At 34.5% G+C, this 20570-nt stretch overlaps 1 protein-coding gene across 3 annotated transcripts in view; it reads left to right on the forward strand.

The window, feature by feature from the left end:
• LOC126970783 (uncharacterized) overlaps positions 1–20570 on the forward strand; it is a 120020-nt gene that overhangs the window by 60473 nt on the left and 38977 nt on the right. For all 3 annotated transcript variants that reach the window (XM_050816865.1, XM_050816866.1, XM_050816867.1), the window contains exons 2-3: positions 15988–16123; positions 18186–18363. In XM_050816865.1, coding sequence (XP_050672822.1) covers positions 15988–16123; positions 18186–18363 — 314 coding nt within the window. The remainder of the gene's footprint in view (positions 1–15987; positions 16124–18185; positions 18364–20570) is intronic.

Here is a 20570-nt window from a genome sequence, read left to right on the forward strand (position 1 = left end):
AAGTATGTAAATTAATTAAACAAACGTATAAACTTCGTATAATATTTCTATGTACATATATTTTTATTAAACAATACCATATTTAAATAATGTTTACTGCCAGTAAAATGTGATGACAAGGTTTCTGTGGAAAACTACGATCAACAATTAATATTAGATGGTAATGCGCGTCACTTTCGTGTTGTTTATGTTCTATTGTACAACAGAGGATTCGTTTAAATTTCGTTATATAAAAACATACATATCTTCACGTCTTAGCATAATAGGCTAGGTACGATATTATGTTTCTAGGTGTAACTGCTGCAAATCTCTTCATCTATATAATATATACAAATAAAATTTGAAAAACAAAATTTTATGAACGATGCGGGATTCGAACCCACGACCTCCGGCGTTCCGTGCCGGTGCTCTAACCAACTGAGCTAACCGTTCGAGTACCGCCTCGCTACAAAATTCTGTTTGCTCGTTCAACTCTTAGGTTGTGGCTTCATCTACAGGATCTACTTTACAGTTGATAACCTGCTCAACCCCAATATTATAACAGAATTTTGTAGCGAGGTGGTACTCGAATGGTTAGTTTGCGTCTCAATAAAATATTTTAAAAATGCCGTCGTGCATTGTGAAAAAGTGTAAAAACAATACTTTATAAGTATTTGTGGCCATATAATGATTATTTAAGGGAGAAAAAATTGTGTAACTAGTATCCCCCGTAACCGCACACACACTAGCATAACGGTGCTTCACTTGCTAATATCACGGCGCGGAGTCCTTCTTTTTTTACTCGTCCGTGGCTCTTACAAGTCTGTCTGCCAATGTTTGTTTTATTTTCCTACTCGCCACGCGCGCTTGCCTCGACCTCGGTCTGTTGACATGTTTATGTACATGCTTACGATAGCTACTGTATCTATTAAAAAATATAATGCTGTTCTATTGATGCGTGACGTCATGGCTGTTTTTATAGTTAGTGGGCATGATTATATTATTATAACTAGCTCTTGTTACTGGCTTTGCTTTGGCCGAAAAGTAGAAAATAGTTAATGAATTTAATTTTAAAACTCGCTGACGCGGCATAACGTACGAAAAAATTAAGCCCGCTTGCTTGATTTTACATTACTTTTAATTAAAGCCGTGTTACCAACTAAATATTCCTGGTACTCCGCCATTTCATTTAACTATTATTATTATTTTATTTTCTATTCTATTCTATATAAAATTTATTATTATCACTTTCATATTGTAAAAATGTTCACTCATTAAAATAATTGATATTAAGAATCCATTTCTTTTATTATTTCTATTGAAATAACATTTTTTACAATTTTTATCTGTCTGTCTGTCTGTTTATTCCGACTAATCTCTGAAATGGCTGGACCGATTTTGACGGGACCTTTATAGGCAGGTAGCTGATGTAATAAGGAGTAACTTAGTTTATTTTAGAAAAAATATTTTATTTTAGAATAATAAAGTAATGTTGCAATTTCCAAGAAACGGTTTAACCATAAAAATAATTTATAAAACAACGTTTGCCGGATCAGCTAGAGTCAAAATAACTTTGTTAAAGAATATTAAGAACATTATAGTCCAATGCTTTATGTCGATAGGTTATTGAAATGTGAGTAATTGTAAAAGTATAGATTTGTCTACCTCTAGCAAGTACTAAGGATAGATAGGTTATTGAAAACTAGGTTATGAAAGGGTTTTATTGGCACAAGCTTAAACAGATTCTTAATTATTTTTATGATGTATAGTTTTCGATTTATGGCGACTAATTAAAAGAAACTGTTTCTCTATTTTATAAGTATAGGTAGGAACCTAATAATATGTGCGGAACCCTTAATGTGAGAGTCTCACTCGTACTTGTCCTATTTGTCTCTTAACATGTTTAATGTCATATAACGAAACGAATTCTTATCTTGCTCGGATTTCATTGGTTAATAAGAGTATAGGATAAAGAAACCATCTCGCAAACAACATAAGGCTAAAAACCCGGCGAGGGAAAAGTGTGCCTTACGGCACAACCGATTTTCAGCTGTGTAAAATCAGAGTAAATTATAAAGAAATCACATAAGTTTAAAAAAATTGTAGTCAGAAATACGCTATATGTAAAACTATGAGGTATACAATGCTAAGTACATAGAAAAAGCGTTTACACAATACTAAATGAAATTAAAGGGAAGTTAATTATTTAAAAAAAATAAAGGAAATAATTAACTACAATAATACAAACTAAAGTATGACTCTATTAACAATGATATTTATGTAAATTACTTATGATATTTAGTAATATAATAGGTATTTGAAAGTATGTATGTCTATAAATCAGAAGGTATCTTGAAAAGAATATTCTTGAATAGTTAAACAAAAGACATTCACATGGCCCCGACTTATGTAACGAGAAAACACCGATCGTGTTATCTTATCAGTATTTGTTTCACAGTCTGCAGATCTTGGTGGTAATCTGTGAAAGACCTAGTTCTACATTCAACGTTACAAATACACATATAAACAATAAAGTATACAAATGATTTAAGTTTTCTTTAGTGTTAATTCCGCCAATATTTGTTTTTAAGCAATCCGACACGTGTTTCGCCTCTACACGAGGCATCCTCAGGACGTATTGTCTCGCCAAAATCTGGCACTGTCAGAGCCAATTGAATTGCCAAGTGAATTAACACTAAAGAAAACTTAAATCATTTGTATAATTATGGATTTCCGCAAAGAAACGCCTACTTCAATAAACAATTACCTTAGATAATTTATTCGTCTAGGTAGAGTCTCTTGCTGTTAGACAACCGATAAAAACAGCCCAGTTTAATACTTTAGTGTACGTGACAAGTTACGTCTCGCGATTTGTATGTCACTTTGTGTTAGTGTGCGTGAATTGTTCAATTTAGAGGGTAGTTCTAAAGCCAATTTTGTTTTGACGTTTTCACAGCTGTCACAGTCAATTTAGAAGAATTAATCTAAGACGTAATGTACACGCTTTCATAGAGACAATATTTTAATTAGATCTTTTTAAGACAATCCTATTAAGACAATCTTTTTTTGTACATTTATTTAATTAGATCTTAGATAGTTTAAGCCTCATACATACGTAACGATTTATTGTAGCGATAAATCTGTGCAGACCAGTTTGCGCAGTTTTATCGATCGTGTGTATGAAAAATTGTTGTTGATAATCGTTCGTCGGTTTCAATCAGATAAATCGTTGTCGATTACATTTGCACAGTTTTATCGTTGCGTGTGGACGGCGATCGCTCAGTTTGGCATTACTTCACGGAGCTTGCTAGTGTGCGCACGTGCACATCGCTTTCACAGAAACATTTAACATTCAAAACTTTTCCACTCAGCCACAAATTCAAAACCTTTCCATTAGTCACACACTCAAGTCATTTAAACTCAGCCACACACTCAAAGTCTTTTCACTCAGCCACACACTCAAAATCTTTTCGGTTAACCACACACTCAAATCATTTACACTCAACCACACACTCAATCATCAAGGAAATTTACATCACCAGTAGAGCCAGACCATACACAATCTGATAATACAGACGACTAGACAGATTGTCACAGCTGTGAACACGTCGAAAAAAATAGCGGCGTACTTCTACCTCTATTTTCACGCTATTATAATGGTTATACTCACGCAGTTATAATGGTTATTGTAGCGTAAATAAATGCTTGAAGTTTGAACTAACAATTTTTTGTGTCAAAACCATACATATTTTTCTACTGTTCTGTGGTTTAATCACTCATTAAATATTATATAATAAACAATTTATTATTTTTAAATGATATCCCGGATATATCCTGGGATTGGCATTCGAACAGTTGGCTCAGTGGGAGTGCGCTCGGACGGAACCCTAGATGTCTCGGATTTGAGTCGGTTTCGTTTTGTTTATAAATTTTAGTTACAAATTTTATCTTATATATTTAAACGAGCAATTCTTGTATATACTTATATATAATCTTAATCTCGGAACGATTTTCGTAAAATTTCGTACACAGGGTATTTCGGGGACGATAAATCGATCTAGCTAGGTTTCATTTTAAATAATATACCTAGTTTTATCCTTGTTTTAATTTGAAATAGCTTCAATAACATTAGAATACAAAGGTAAATTTCGCCACTATATACCAGACTATAATAGCTCAGAAGGGATATTGGGTGATCCGGAAAGCAGAAGACCCCGGTTCGAATCCAGATGTCCTATTAGTGTTTTTTTTTTGTTCAAGTTTTGTGCATTCTTCAAAATCCGAGCAAGGCTCGATCGTCCGGATATTCATAATAAAGTTTGACTATTTCAAACGCGTTTTTGATAAGGACACAAATAACTTCACTTTAACTAGATACGCTTCAAAACCATTATATTATTTACATAGCCTAGTTTTCATTAGTAAACCTCATAGTTTGCTAAATGATATATTTTTGCGGTGCTTTTAGAAGACAAGCGAGAACCCGCGACTATCACCGCGCAGTTTTTGGCATTATATTTTAATTGAAATAGTTGTTTTTTTATGAACCAATTGGAATTCAACACTAAGTGTTAAGGACCTTGGCTCGTCAGTGAAAATTGTTATCAAATCGAACTTGTCGTTTCTAAGATTTTCGAGCACAAACATACAGACGATAATTAATTTTTTAGCCTCGCTTACGTATACGCATCGTGTTATTGATTAAAAACATACATTATATATACATTTAGATTCAACATACACACAAAAAAGTGACAGAGGTTCGCTCAAAAAGACTTAGATAACTTATACCGTTAGATAGAGCCTATCACTCATAGACAATCAATGAAAACAGGCCAGGTTTATTACTTTAGTGTGCGTGACAAGGTACGTCTTACACTCGCGATTGTGCAAAATAGAGGTTAACAGTTAACCTCATTTTTTTTTCGACGTTCTCACAGCTGTTATAGTCTATCTAGACATGTAAATGATTTAAGCAAAAAAAAAGCTAAGTTGTTCTGGCCCTAGCGATTTTCACATTTTTTTTGGAACCGAGGACAAACAAGTAAGCCTCTTGTAACACCAGAGGAGTCACATGAAGTTTTATATACAATTATAAAGCCTTTTTATTTCCTTAACTAACATAATAATATAAAAAAAATAAGAAATATATATATTTAAATAATATTTTCATAGTTAAGGCCCCTGGTGGGTGGTATAGGACTCCTCGAACAATTTCTAGGTTGTTCTTGACTTTGCTTTCTGAGTCCAGATTTCTCCAGCAATTGTTTTGATCTCATCAGTCCAGCGTTTCTTAGGGCGTCCTCTGGCTCTCTTGCCTCGTGGTCCAGACGAATTGGTGACCAGCTTTGTCCACTTACCAAGAGTCCATAAATTGTAACAATATAATTTTAATTCTCACCAATATCATTGGTTCTTATATCTGTCTGTTTGTCAATAGATTTCTTCAGCAAAATATCTGTTGACATCAGTAATAACATTTTATCACACACACGCACACACACACTCACGCCTTGTTCCCGCCGGGGTAGGCAGAGACAATAGAATGCCATTTGCTTCTATCCTTACAAACCTCACGCGCTTCCGCTACATTCATTACTCTTTTTAAATGTATACACTTCTACAATAAAGTCCCAGCCACTGTTCAGGCATTGTCTATAAATAAATTTAAATGTTTTATAAAAAAATTGCTCTGTCGTAAAGAATTCTAAAGGAATCAATTTTGAGAAAATAAATGCCTTTTATGCCTTTTATGCCTTTTTTCATACATGCTCTCCTTTTCTATCAGTCAGTCTTACCCCACACATACTACGCAGTGATCGCATCTCAACTGCGTTAATTCTGCTTTTATGCTTCTTCTGCCATACCCAACTCTAACTTCCATACATTAACGTGGCGACAAGCACTCCATTATGTACAGCCATTCGCGCTTCTATTGGCACAGTCTGACCAGTTCCATTCACACAGTTTCCCGCAGTCACTCTCCTTTCAATATCACCTTCATATCTTCCGTCTATTGTAAACATGCTACCTAAATATACGAATTCTGAAACTTGTTCTACCCTTTCATCATCAATCGTGACAGTACACTCAGTCAACATTTTATCTCTTACATAGATATCGTCAAAATAAATGCTTAATCATGTTTACAAGACTTTTGTATTCGTTCGCGTTAGTTTCAGCTGGCTATTGGCCTACATACAGTTTGTTGACTTAAAATAATTAACTACTAACATATTTGTATTGATTTTTATTAACTTTACAAACTCGATAACAAATTATTCTTTTTTCCATTACGTTCTTATTATATGAGCTGTATTTGTAAGTTTTTTTTTATGACAATAAGGGATGAGACGAACAGGTCGTTCAGCTGAGGGTAATTGAATAACCCAAAAATTCTGAGCGGCACTACAATTGCGCTCGTCACCTTGAGACATAAGATGTTAAGTCTCATTTGCCCAGTAATTTCAGTAGCTTTCAGAAACACAATAATGTTTACACATTACTGCTTCACGGCAGAAATAGGCGCCGCTGTGGTACCCATAATCTAGACGGCATTCCGTGCACAGGAGCCTTTCACTGGTGGTGGACAAGTTTTGGGGAAATTGTTTACTATTGTCATTAGAACTAAATACACGATAAACTTTAAATCCTTTGTATCTTAAAATTCAGTTTATTGCTATATTTATGTAACATTTTTCTCCTCAACATTTTTATTACTTAGCCAGCTTCAAAAGTTTGTGTAAACCTTGGCAAATAGGACTATTACTACCAGGTCTTTTCTGTTTATAAATATAATAAAGTTCCTTTGAATTTTTTGTGTAGTTATTTCCAATTCTGAGCCATATATCTTACGAATGAATTAGTTAGATTCAGTTTTCAATATGTAATTTTCACTTGATTCCTGCCGCCGAATTCCACCTTCGCACGACACGCCACAAATTAGGATATCATCTGGATGTGTGGCGTTCTTCCACAGTGCGGTTTTTAAAGAACTTTCTTTCACGTACTACAAAGCTGTGGAATGAGCTTCCTTGACGATTTTAGAGGACGATACGAAATGGGTACCTTCAAAAAGAGTACCTACACCTTCCTTAAAGGCCGGCAACGCGCCTGAGATTCCTCTGGTGTTGCCAGAGTATATGGGTGGCTGGTATCACTTAACACTTAACCTTGCGCTCTTTTATTTCCTCCTTTTCCATAAAAAAAGTAATTTGACAATTCAACGTTGTTAAATTTTTGTTTTAATTTAATATCGCGGAAGAATTAGTGATAAAGTTTGAAAGAAGCACGGGTTGGGCGTGTGATACTATTTACTTGGCAACAGATTTATGAACGCAAATACGATGAGTTAATATTTTTGTATCTTTACGAGTTCGTTCACTACAGTTAATCTTTAAGTATGTTTTATATTGAGTCAATATTGAACAAGTGGGCTAAAATACTTCACGGACGCTGTTGATTTTATTATTAATATAGTCTTGATTAATTTATAGACTTCATTGATTTATGGTTTTGTTTAATTTTTAAAATGGTTAAAAATTGTGAAAGGTACTCAATTCTTGGGCTGGTTTTAATCTAACCGATGTGTTTCAATAAATTATAGACTCGTTAAAATTATAACACCGGGGATCCTATAATCTCCAAGTTAAAACCCAAAACTACACATAAATCCAAAAAAATAGTACACTGTCAGTCAATTTTGCCAAAAACCTTGTGTCTACAGCAAATACCACCTCCGAGGCAACATAAAAATGGCGCTAAACTTCATTATGACAACTATGAGAAATACATAAATTCAATTGTTGTTTTTATCTCTTTTTGAAGTTTTCTGGTTTCTGGTCACCAAGCTATTTTTTTTAATGGAAGACGAGTAAGAACAGGATTATTACTCTCTTGTTACACCAAAGGAATTACCAAATTACAAGACCGATGTTGCCAACCTTATGAAGCAAATGTGTTATTGATTTAAATAAAACCGTAAACATAATATTAGTATAATAGTAAGAGTAGTATAGAGATAAAAGAAAACGTAATAAAAACCTTTTTGAGTTTTATTGTTTTATGGAATAGGAGGACAAACGAGCGTACGGGTCACCTGGTGTTAAGTGATCACCGCCGCCCATACTCTCCTGCAACACCAGAGGAATCACAAGAGCGTTGCCGGCCTTTAAGGAAGGTGTACGCGCTTTTCGTGAAGGTACCCATGTCGTATCGTCCCGGAAACACCGCACAAGGAAGCTCATTCCACAGCTTCGTAGTACGAGGAAGAAAGCTCCTTGAAAACCGCACTGTGGAGGACCGCCACACATCCAGATGGTGGGAATGATATCGTAACTTGTGGCGTGTCGTGCGAAGGTGATTTTATGTTCGTTTGTAATGGATAAACTTAATCCACTCCGATTTTCGAAAATCTTTCTCGAAGGAGAAGACGGTATACATAAAGATTTTTTAAAGATATAGCTATCTCTACAAACATTGTAGTTAAGGCCTGCTTTCAAAATTTGCATTTTTTTTTTCTAGTTATCCCTGTGTGGTCTACGGACTGGTCTGGTTTGTGTGTACTTATGTCTGCACGCAAGAAGTTATACTTCTTTGGCCTATCGAAGCAAAAATAATTAAAATGTTTATTTTACGTCTTAAGAAAGAACAATTTTGTAAAAATCTTGCAAAGATGACTTTGACAATTAATTATTAAATAATGAATACGGCTGTATGGGCTTGAACCCTTTGCCTGTCCTAATAATGGACGAAGAAACCTAAAACAATAACGAATGACGCAAACGTCAGAAAATTTTAGGAACCAACTTCAACCTGTTACTTTTGTGTAACAGTGACGCAGGCGCATATTAAAATTTCACTTTCATCATTTTTTCATAACGCGCCTAAAGAAGTATAACTTCAAAATGTTATGGAGCTTACTTCAATTGTTTTTGGACAGTTGAGGGGAAAGAGACTAGTACGCGGTTATTTTTTATGGAAGAGCGTACGGGGTCACCTCATTGTAATGGATAGACCTGGAAATATCGCACAAGGAAGCTATTTACGCAGCTTGGTTGTACGTGGAAGAAGTTTTTTTAAAACCGCACTGTTGAGGATTGCCACACATCCAGATGGTGGGAATGATATCCTAATTTGTGGCGTGTCGTGCGAAGGTGGAATCCGGCGGTAATAATAGCTGTTACATCCATAAAATTATACTCAAATCTATACAAACACAAATTCACTTACTACAGGAGTCACAACATTTTCACACAAATAATAAAAAGAAGTAAAAAAAATTACAGTATTCAAATCAAAAACTTAATAATATTTAACAAAAGTGGTAAACTACGAATATAGGTATTAAAATAATATACATCGGTAATATTACCCCCTTATTCATAATAGTCTGCTAAATTAAAGCATTGCTAATTCTCACTCTGTCTTCTTCTATTGACCTAAGTCAGAATGAGAAAAAACACTCCTTAGCGGCTGTTTAAAGTTAGCGGACCATTATGAATAAGGGGGTTAGTGCAATTTATAATTTAAGGCCTTAACAATCTTAAGTTACGTCCATGCAGTTTCAATCTATTTTGAAGACTTACCCTTCTAAAGAAGCTGTATCTCTGGTCCATTTCTATGTTTATATGTGTGTATAATGGAATTTACTCAATGCCAGTTGGAAGCTAGTTGAGTTTCAAGGACAGAGTATGACTTCATTACATATCGCTTTATACTTGACTTCTTGGGTCAAGTCTGCGATAATCATACACAAGGGAGTTCAATTTATTGTTAATTATTGTATACAAATAAAATTTATTGTGAGTTTTTAATCGTTTATGTGTATTCGAAAAGCAAGTAAGTAGGTCTCGAGTGATCTCGAGCAATTATATACATCGACTGGTTTTCACTTATAATAACAATTTTATTCATCATGATCAATATATATTTAAGATTGATAAGAGTGGTTTTAAGTGGTTATTACAATATTACAGGAATAAGTAACTAAGTAATAAAGTTGCTATTGCTAAATGCATTAAGCCTTTAAGGTGAATACTGCATGCAAAAATAAGAATGAAATAGTTTTATTCATATGTTGTGAGCCTTCTTGAGTATTTGTACAAATGTCTCGATAATATAGGAACTTGATATCAAGCATTTATCTGTCATAGCACAGTGCGAGATATTGGTTTTCATGGAACATGTATTGATCCGAGGCAGCCAGTCGATAGAGCGGCCTTTTCTTCCATAAGGTGCAAGGCACCACACCACAAGGAAGGTCATCCATGTGATGAACTGTGTGAGGTGCACAAGGCACTCCATTGACTTCTAACAGAGAGACTCTCCAATCATAATCTGTTCACGATTTTTTATGCGATATTTTTTAATTCTGTGATATCTCATTAGAGTCTACATAGCGCCTATAATGTTGCATAACCACAGGCCAGGTTTATTACTTTATATACATTTTTATATATGTATGCATTACAGCTACGTCTTACACCATCTTACACTCGCGATTCGATAGTGATTTTATCGTGCGTGCCTTGCTGAAAATATAAGCTTACTGTTAGCCGCTATTTCTTTCGACATGTCACAAAGTCTACACAATACGAGACATAATTTTTGTACACTAACAGAGATTCTTGATCTTGTTTTGTTTTTTTTTTATTGAGTTCTTGACCATGGAGTTCTTCAGTCGTAATTTTGTGATCTTGAATTACGAAAAGTTGCCCTAATAAATAAATAAACTTGAGTGTTATTAATCATTGACAATATCTTATTATATCTATTGCTACGGTAAAATCAAAACAAGGAGTAAATCATCCAAATGTTTAGAGTTTTCTTGACTGTTAAATCCGCCAATATTCGTCTTCGAACAATTTGACACGTGTTTCGCCTCTACACGAGGTATCCTCCGGACATGTTGACTCGCCAAACTCTGGCACGAGACTGTCTCGTAAGTTAACACTCAAGAAAACTCAAAACATTTGGATGATTATGGATTTCCGCAAAATAACGCCTACTTCAATAAATTTTTACTGAGTTAATATCGAATGACTTACCCCTTATTTAATTTATATTTCACAAATATAATATGCCTATAGAATTTAGTTGCGGAAACACATTTGCCCGGAAGTCAATAAAATCGTTAAGCCTTGCTAAGTTTAAGTATATTCCGTTGTTTTATTGCGTTTATGCGATTAAGCTAAGCTGTTAAGGTCGTGCAAATACTTTATAAGGAATCGCAAGATATTTATTATTCAAGTTGCACATAACATCAACTTAAAAAATGTTTTTGGCTATCTTACTTAAAAGGTTACAAGAGCCTTACTCTTTTTGAATATTCGAAATTATTATTAGTGTCAAAATTTATTAGACCCAGGACTGAGCACGTAGTAGCGACATTTCAATAAATTTTTTAACCGACTTCAAAAAAAGAGGATGTTCTCAATTCGTCGGTATGTGTTTTTTTATATTTGTTACCTCAATACTTTGCAATGAAAATAATTGCGTATTTTATACAATTTAATTAACTAATCCTATTCTAGTTAAGATTATTGTAATTTTTGAAGTCGGAGTCATCCAAGATAGGCTTGTAACTACATACATGGTTATAGGTGAGATGTGCTTGAGTCGTGAGGAGGCGAGATGCGAGAGCGGGGACGCGGGTAGGGCACCGATTTCAAAAATAACAATAATAGTTACTAGAATTAGATTGTTTATTACATTGCATTAAAATACGCAATTATTTTACATCTATTGTTTTAGAATAGAGTTTTTGAAGTCGGTTGTTTTTTGTTAATTTTTTTTTTAATAAAACTTATTAAATTTGCTGTCGCGACACTTTTTGTAGGTAATGATGTGTTCTGCAAAGTCGTAGTATATTATTGTATTCTATCATCAATACTTTTCGCAGCGCACGCGATGTAAAAAATATTTAAGTTAATTTTTCACCCAAGGTGGTTTCACCAACATTATTGTAGTTTTAGCAAGGTTTTCAATTTTTTTTAACGTAGAATTTTTCAAATCGATTCAGTAGTTTTGGAGCCTATTCAATGCAAACAAACAAACAATCAAATCTTTCCCCTTTAGTAGGTATAGATATGGGTAACAACCAACAATTATTTTACCATATTGGATTGCTTTTGCTTCAATTGTTGCGTCGTAAGTGTCAAGACTCGGTATCCATATTATTAATTACTTAACATGATATAAGGCCTACAGTTTGAAGGTACCCATGTTGTACCGACCCGTAAAGACAGCCCAAGAAAGCTCATTCCACAGCTTCGTTGTACGAGGAAGGAAGTTCCTTGAAAATCGCACTGTGGAGGAACCTACATAAGTCTTATACTTAAATAAAGATCAAGTTTGTTTAAAAATTTAAAAACAAATATTCTCGAACACCTATTGAAGATACCGCGTATCTCGTTTAGGGGCAAGATCATTTGTGTGACAGTTAATTAATTATAATTACAATCTTAGTTTTATTCATTTTATTAATGATGGGGACGAGACGAGCAGGACGTTCAGCTGATGGCGATTGATACGCTTTGTACATTACAATGCAGTGCTGCTCAGGATTCTTTAAAAACCCAAAAATTCTGAGCGGCACTACAATTGCGCCTGTCACCTTGAGACATAAGATGTTAATTCTCATTTGCCCAGTAATTTCACTAGTTACGGCGCCCTTCAGACCGAAACACAATAATGCTTACACATTTCTGATTCACGGCAGAAATAGGCGCCGTTGTGGTACCCATAATTTGGCCGGCATCCTGTGCAAAGAAGTCTCCTACTGGTAATGGGAGTCCCAGTATAGTCCTAGAAGTGTAGAAAAGGAAAAATACTGATTGATACCGTACTCGTACATGGAACACTTTCTTGTCAAAGGCTATAAAAGAATCTAATCTATCTTTATCGATTGGATATATTTGAACGTACGATATTGTCCAATAATATTAGTTATCTTCTTTATAAATATAGTGGTATAAGATAAGAAGTAAAATTTTCCTAAATCAATCTTCCAGACGATAACAATGAACTTGGCAATCACAGCTGTCCAATATCCTAATATAATATATATATTATCTTAATATATATAAATTACGCGACACGTTGTTTGTCCCCGATGGACTCCTAAACTAATAAACTGAATTTAATGGGGATTACTTCATGGAGTGCAGTTTAGTCCAACTTGAGAGATAGAATAGATTTTATTTCGATTTGGGACCCTACAATTATTTTTATTTCCAATAATTATTTTGTATGGACATATTTTCTGTGAGAAATTTATTGACGCACGGTTTGACATTTCTGCGGTGAAGCAATTTAAAACAACGGGGAGCATATTTTACGAAATAATTCTTGATGTAATGAAATATTATTGACAAATTCATAAAAAGCAGCATTTTATTTATTATGCACAGAACAACGTCTGTCGGGTCAGCTTGTATTATATATATAAATACAGTGTGCTGATGTTTGTTCCCAGTGTACTACAAACCTAATGAACGGATTTTAATGGGACTATTTCATGGCGTGCAGTTTAGTCTGACTTAGGAGATAGGATAGTTTTTGATTTGGGACCCATATTATTTATTTTGTTTTCTATGGACATATTTTCTACGAATTATTTCTACGAATTTATTGACGCACGGTTCGACAGTTCTGCTGTAAAACAATTTCATTATAACAACAGGGAGTATATTTTACGAAATAATTATTGATGTTATAAAATATTATATTTTCGGTTTTAATACGTGAAATACGAATCTAATCTGTGTTATTAATAAACGCGTAGTAAAGTTATTCCAAATTTAAACCCTTTTTGTCTTACCTTACCTTTGTCACTACAAAATTACATGACAGAGAGAAGTAATTTTAAACATGGTGTAACTTTTCATTGCGTTTATTATGACAGTTTGTGTATTGTATTAGTTCCGGTGTACTAACAGGCATCATTAGCAGAAATTTATTCAAATGTTCTTAACTGTTTTCTCCTTTATTTTTAACCATATATAAATTTAAAAAAATATACATATCTTTATCATCTGTATATATTTTGCTATTTGTGATATTTTGTTTTTGTAAATGGTGCTACTTCCAACATTACTTAAAACGGCGTATTCATAAGGTTGAAAATAGAAACCTTGAACACAAATTTGACTACAAGAAGGTTTATTATAGTAGGCGTTACTTTGCGTAAATCCATAATTATACAAATGATTTAAGTTTTCTTTAGTGTTAATTCCGCCAATATTTGTTTTCGTCTCGTGCCAGATTTTGGCGAGACAACACGTCCTGAGGATGCCTCGTGTAGAGGCGAAACACGTGTCGAATTGTTTAAAAACAAATATTGGCGGAATTAACACTAAAGAAAACTTAAATCATTTGTATACAAGAAGGTTAAAAATTTAAAATCCGACACAGAATATCTTCTAAAGTTTTCAAAATTTTGTTACGATAAGCTAATTTCGGTGGAGGAAATTTTTATTCAGTATTTTTAATAGGAGCTGCAGCCTGCAGTTTTCCTTATCACTTTCCTTTCACTCGCCTCGACGAATGCTACTGTACTAATCTAAATGCTTGTTATAGCACAGAGTAGGGATAGTTAAGGGATAGATAGATACCCTTTTTTATGCTCCCAGACAAAAGAGAAAAGGCAACAGGAAGAGGCAAAAGAAAGGAGGTATTGAATGCTCATGCATACCAACGGAGCCGGCTGCGTTGGTAATGTGGGACCCACAAGAACCTACGGGCCTGCCCACTAAACAGCACATGCGGTTGGCTTTGGGCAAGTGCCCGTTACGCCTTCATCGGAGGCGACCTATGTTGGGGAGAGAAAGGCGACTTGGAAAGATACTTCCTTATATTATGTTTCGTCTACAATAGCTGTTTGCAAAATAATTTGCCACCACCACTAGCGCCATCTAGTATGTGGTAAAGGGAAACTTCATGAATAAATAATGACAAAACCACCATTGTACTTAATTATTACTTCAAAGATTAAGTGTTAGTGTGACGCTGTTATGCACATTTCACAGAAATAATCTCCGAGGTAGTTTAGGTAGTATAGGATGTAGAATGGATTTTATTAAAAAAAAGGAGCACATACCCTTCTGGGGAGACAGATGCATTGCATGTATGTATGTATAAAACTCTAAAAGAATACATAGAGGATAACTCGCACCTTTTATTGTTTCGCCAGAATAGTCTCAATACCTCAATAGCTTTGAATGAAACTATTGAGCACAGAATTCCCAAAACACATCCACAAATAAATATCTCTGTGCTCTACTTTCGGCTGTAGATGTTTTAGAAACAATTCTAGTGATTATGTTTGTCGATGTTGCTGTCATTTTAAAATTTTATTGCTGAAATCTAGAACAGTATCATACAAACCGCAGATCAAAGAGCTAATTGTTAGATATGTTTGGGTCAGGTTTTGTAACATCGTAGGACTAAGTAACATTACGTCATGATTCTGCCTGGAATTTTGTTTGCATTAGACTTTGTCCACGTAAAGATTTTCCTTTTCTCTCGCCTCAATTTTTTTAATGAGAATAAGGGACGAGACGAGCAGGATGTTCATCTGATCGTAATTGATACGCCCTGTCCATTACAATGCAGTGCCGCTCAAGATTATTGAAAAACCCAAAAATTCTGTGCGGCACTACAACTGCGCTCGTCACCTTGAGACATAAGATGTCAAGTCTCATTTTGCAGTAATTTCACTAGCTACGGCGACTTCCAAACCGAAACACCATATAACTTAAACATTACTGCTTCACGGCAGAAATAGGCGCCATTGTGGTACCCATAACGGCATCCTGTGCAACGGAGCCTCCCACTGGTAAGAATAATAATAATTATCTAAATATTATGAGATATCTTCAGTGATAACGCCGCTAAGATTTGTTAGTATATAATTTATATTTTTTATATATTTACTATAAATTTTTATAGTATGTACGTGAACTAAACTAGTAACTAAGTAAAGACGATAAATATGTTTGTTTACAGTTGTATATTGCGACTACAGCGGGTCGGGTCGAGGCTTGCAATGGATCGAGGAATACATAGAGAGAGAAGTACTGCCGATACATGCGTCTCTGTCTACCGCGCTCTCTTTGACGTCGCGGCAGTCCGAAATATATCGGTATGTATTGTATTTATTTATCTATTTTAAATGTACCAACAATAACTCAACTTAACATAAACAATTTATTTGCACTTACATACTTATTCTAGGTTGGTTATTCTAAATTGGTACATTCAGCATTTTAAATAAGAAAAAATTAAGTAACTTAATAATAAATCTTAAATCTATTATACATAGTAAATAATTATAATGTGATAAGTGTGAAATTAATAAGTGGTTAACAAACTATTATCTATCGTGGTCCTTATTTTTTCTAAACTTTATTTCTATATGACCTAAACGTGTCGTTAAAAATGTCAACTTCATGATCGTTGATATCGTCAAATGTAGTAGATATTCTATTATAAGGACCGTATTGTTTCACATTCGTTCTAGAGTTATTAATTGAAAATATTTTATTGTATACTTAAATATGTTTAAACACACCCCATAACATGAATCTTATTGCATTGTCTTACGCTTTTAACGCAGGTTCAAACGTGGTTTTACATTACACTGACGGAAGGTTAGGATACTAATAAAATACTCAATACTTATTAGACAGTTTTATTCAAATTACACGTGAAACATATAAATTATTAGATAAAAAAATTTTATTACTTACGTTTTTTGCTGTATAGTTGATCATGACACTCTCGCTTTCCTTATCGCACGCATCTGTAGCACTGTGTTCGACGTTCTGCTCATTTTGATGCAGTGAGACTCTCAGTTCTTAGAGATTTTAATTCAGAGCTGCACTGCGATTGCGCTATTCACATAGAGGTAAAGATTTTAAATCTTAATAAAGTTCTATCACTTGCTAATGGCGTCGTCAAAATTTAAACACAAATAGAATCTACCCACTCGTACTCTGCAGGCGCTAGAAAGTTCGTCACAAAAATTACGAGGTTTACAAATAATTTGAGTCATAAAATATCTGTGCAATTTTTTATTTTTAAGGTTGATATCCCTCACTACTGGTATTAATTATACAAATTAAATTTGTAACGATGCAGGACTCGAACCCCTCGGGTTCCGTCTGAGCGCTCTTACCAACTGAGCCAGCGAGTGATGCATGGTTCGTAAATATTCGTATGTCTTGTTCAAATTCCAGGCTTTGGCTCCTGAGTTGCGGGTTCGAGTCCCGCAACGTTCATGAATTTTTATTACAAATTTAATTTGTAAAATATCTGTGCTTACGTATAAGAATTAAAAAAAATTATTAAATAAACATAAAGTTTTATGGAATTTTTATATTTACGAGGGATAACTTTAGGATTTTTTATATATTATTAGAAAATTGGGTTTACGTATCACTAACTAGTACGCAAATTTAGTTCCCTTTTTCTTCGGACATCACAAAAATCAAATTTTAAGACGAGGTGTGAGGTGTAAACTAAGGCCAACATCCACAAAAATAATGATTCGATGGTGAATCCAAACCACTACATCCGCTTCCTACAACCAAATGTCTTGGCATAAGAGAATATAGATTTCTCCCAAAACTAGTACGTGAATTTAAAAAACATTCAAATTTCAATAGAAAAGACGGGCTAAAATTATCTAGCACCTAGGTGTCCTATCCAATAATCTCCAAATTAAAACCCAAAACTTCACATGCCAAAAAATAAGAGGACACTGTCAGTAAATTTTGCCAAAAACCATCTGTCTACAGCAAATACCACCTCCGAGGTAACAAACGGCGTTAAACTTCATACCTAACCGATGACAAATACTCATGTTTGACTCATTTCATCTGCAGTCCCCCTGAAGATAGAAAGGTGTTGAAACGTCGGGTTAACTAAAATAAAAATGTAACTTTTACTCAAAAATCTAATGTAAAATCAGTTACAATTACACGCGTTTTAATCCTTTAAAAGTGTTTTATTTAAATGTGTTCATACTACTTATACGTATCAAAATTTAAAAAAAAAAAACTTTTTTGTATTAGTTGAGCCTTATATCCTCTCATCATGAGCGGTGATGATCACCTGGCCAATGCTTTTCTCTTGATGACTGACATAAAAATAAAAGCGGTCAGTTGCCACCATCTTGGGTGAATATAACTCTTTTGTTTCAGGTCAGAATCAAAAGAAATAATCCGGAAGGCTGTTGGTGCTAGTCATGAGGATGTGCTGGTTTTGGGAGCGTCACTCGGCAGGTTCCTTAGAGCCTTGCGACCTCAGAAGGCTGTGGTGTTCGTGTCTTCGAGAGAGACTGAGCAGCAGCTTGCTTCTTGGAGAGAGTCCGCTGCAGAGGTAGGAAGTCATTTTTTGATGTTACTGTATTTCAATGTTCACTGATTAATTTAGTTTCTTTTTTTAAAGAAAACATGGGACGAGACGAGCAGGACATTCAGCTGATGATAATTGATACGCTCTGCCCATCACAATGCAGTGTCGCTCAGGATTCTTGAAACACCCAAAAATTCTGAGCGGCACTTCAATTGCGCTCGTCACCTTGATACATAAGATGTTAAGTCTCATTTGCCCAGTAATTTCATTAGCTACGGAGCCCTTCAGACCGAAACACAGTAATGTTTACACATTACTGCTTCACGGCAGAAATAGGCGCCGTTGTGGTACCCATAATCAAGCCGGCATCCTGTGCAAAGGAGTCTCCCTCTGGTATTTTGTTATGATTTATAATTTTTTACCAGTAAAATATTACATTTAAAATTTCTGTATTATAATAGGATCACTGTTTGAAACGCCAAATACCATCGACAAAATTGATTCATAGCCCACTTTGCTGATATTTTTTTTTATTATAAAATCATAGGTTATTAATTGCACGAGAAAGATGGTGGACTGTTAGTACCAAATAAAATGATAACAGGTACTTAGGAAATGTTTGTTGAAGCGATATATCTAAGTCCATACGATTTAAATGAAAGTAAAAATTAGAATTTACAAAAATAACTTCAACACGTCACTTACACCCATCCCTAGCGAATGATATTGAGCCCAAACTCGTGTCTTTTGTGAATTCAAATTCAAGTTCAAATATTTTTATTCAAAACTAGCTGACCCGGCAAACGTTGTTTTGCCATATAAAGTATAATTCACGCGATAGTTTTATAAGTAATAAAATATTGCCTATATTATAGCCTGCACATCATTTTGTTCTATTGTCAATAGTTTTTGCAGCGCACGCAAAAATAGGTTTTCGATTTTACACCTTGTGTTACAAAACAGCAATTTTATTACGGATCCCTAATTTTGAAAAAAAACATAGCCTATAGCCTTCCTCGATAAATGGACTACCCCAACACTGAAAGAATCATTCAAATCGGACCAGTAGTACCAGAGATTAGCGCGTTCAAACAAACAAACAAACACTGCAGCTTTATATATTATTATTCAAAATAGGAGTAATATTGTAAGTAATTAAAGTAAAATATTACTTACAATATTACTCCTATTTACAATTTGTACAATAGTACAATTAAACTTATTATTTAATAGCCCGAGGGCGGTCACTCCATTCCCAATCTGTGGTATCATTAAGAAAGTCATTTATGTTATAGTAACTTTTACCACGCAAACGATTTTCAACAATTCTTTTGAATAACGTGATACTTTTGTTTTGAACATTTTTGGGAAACACAAAAGACTTACCCCCTTATTCATAATGGTCCACTAACTTTAAATAGCCGCTTAGGAGTGTTTTTTCTCATTCTGACTTAGGTCAATAAAAGAAGACAGAGTGAGAATTAGCAATGCTTTAAGTTAGCAAACTATTATGAATAAGGGGGTTAGTACAAGTGACAATAGTTTTTATTGGCTACTATGTCGTATATTATATGTTTTATAGTTTACCTGTTTCTGAACATAAAATGTTGTTATTATTGCAAATTTTTATCGACATACCCTAGGTCACGTACAGTTATTGCGGTTTCACGCAATGTCAACAGAACACAACAAATTGCTGGCTTATCAGCTATTTAACGGTTTTCAATTGCGTCATAATTTTCTACATCGTGAAGGATCATACTTATTGTACTGTTAGATAGCGTTTTGATGTTTTTAGTTTTGTAATTGCTGGTAGTTTGGTCATGCCAATAATAGTAGAGGACTCGAACGAAAAGCGCCCTTCACCTATCTTATTTTTTTATGAAAATAAGGGACGTGACGAGCAGGACTTATGGTAATGGATACGCCCTGCCCATTAAAATGCAGTGCGCTCAGGATTCTTGAAAAACCCCAAAAATTCTGAACGGCACTACAACTGCGCTCGTCACCGTGAGACATAAGATCTTAGATCTCATTTGCCTAGTAATTTCACTAGCTACTGCGCCCTTCAGACCGAAACACAGTAATGCTAACACATTACTGCTTCAGGGCAGAAATAGGCGCCGTTGTGGCAGCCATAATCTAGCCGGCATCCTGCGCAAAGCAGCCTGGTCCCATTTATGTACATATGTATAATAACCGAAAAGTATTTTATATCAAATGCCTTAGAT

Source organism: Leptidea sinapis, chromosome 22, assembly GCF_905404315.1.
Source record: "Leptidea sinapis chromosome 22, ilLepSina1.1, whole genome shotgun sequence".
In the NCBI taxonomy this organism is placed as follows: Eukaryota; Metazoa; Arthropoda; class Insecta; order Lepidoptera; family Pieridae; genus Leptidea; species Leptidea sinapis.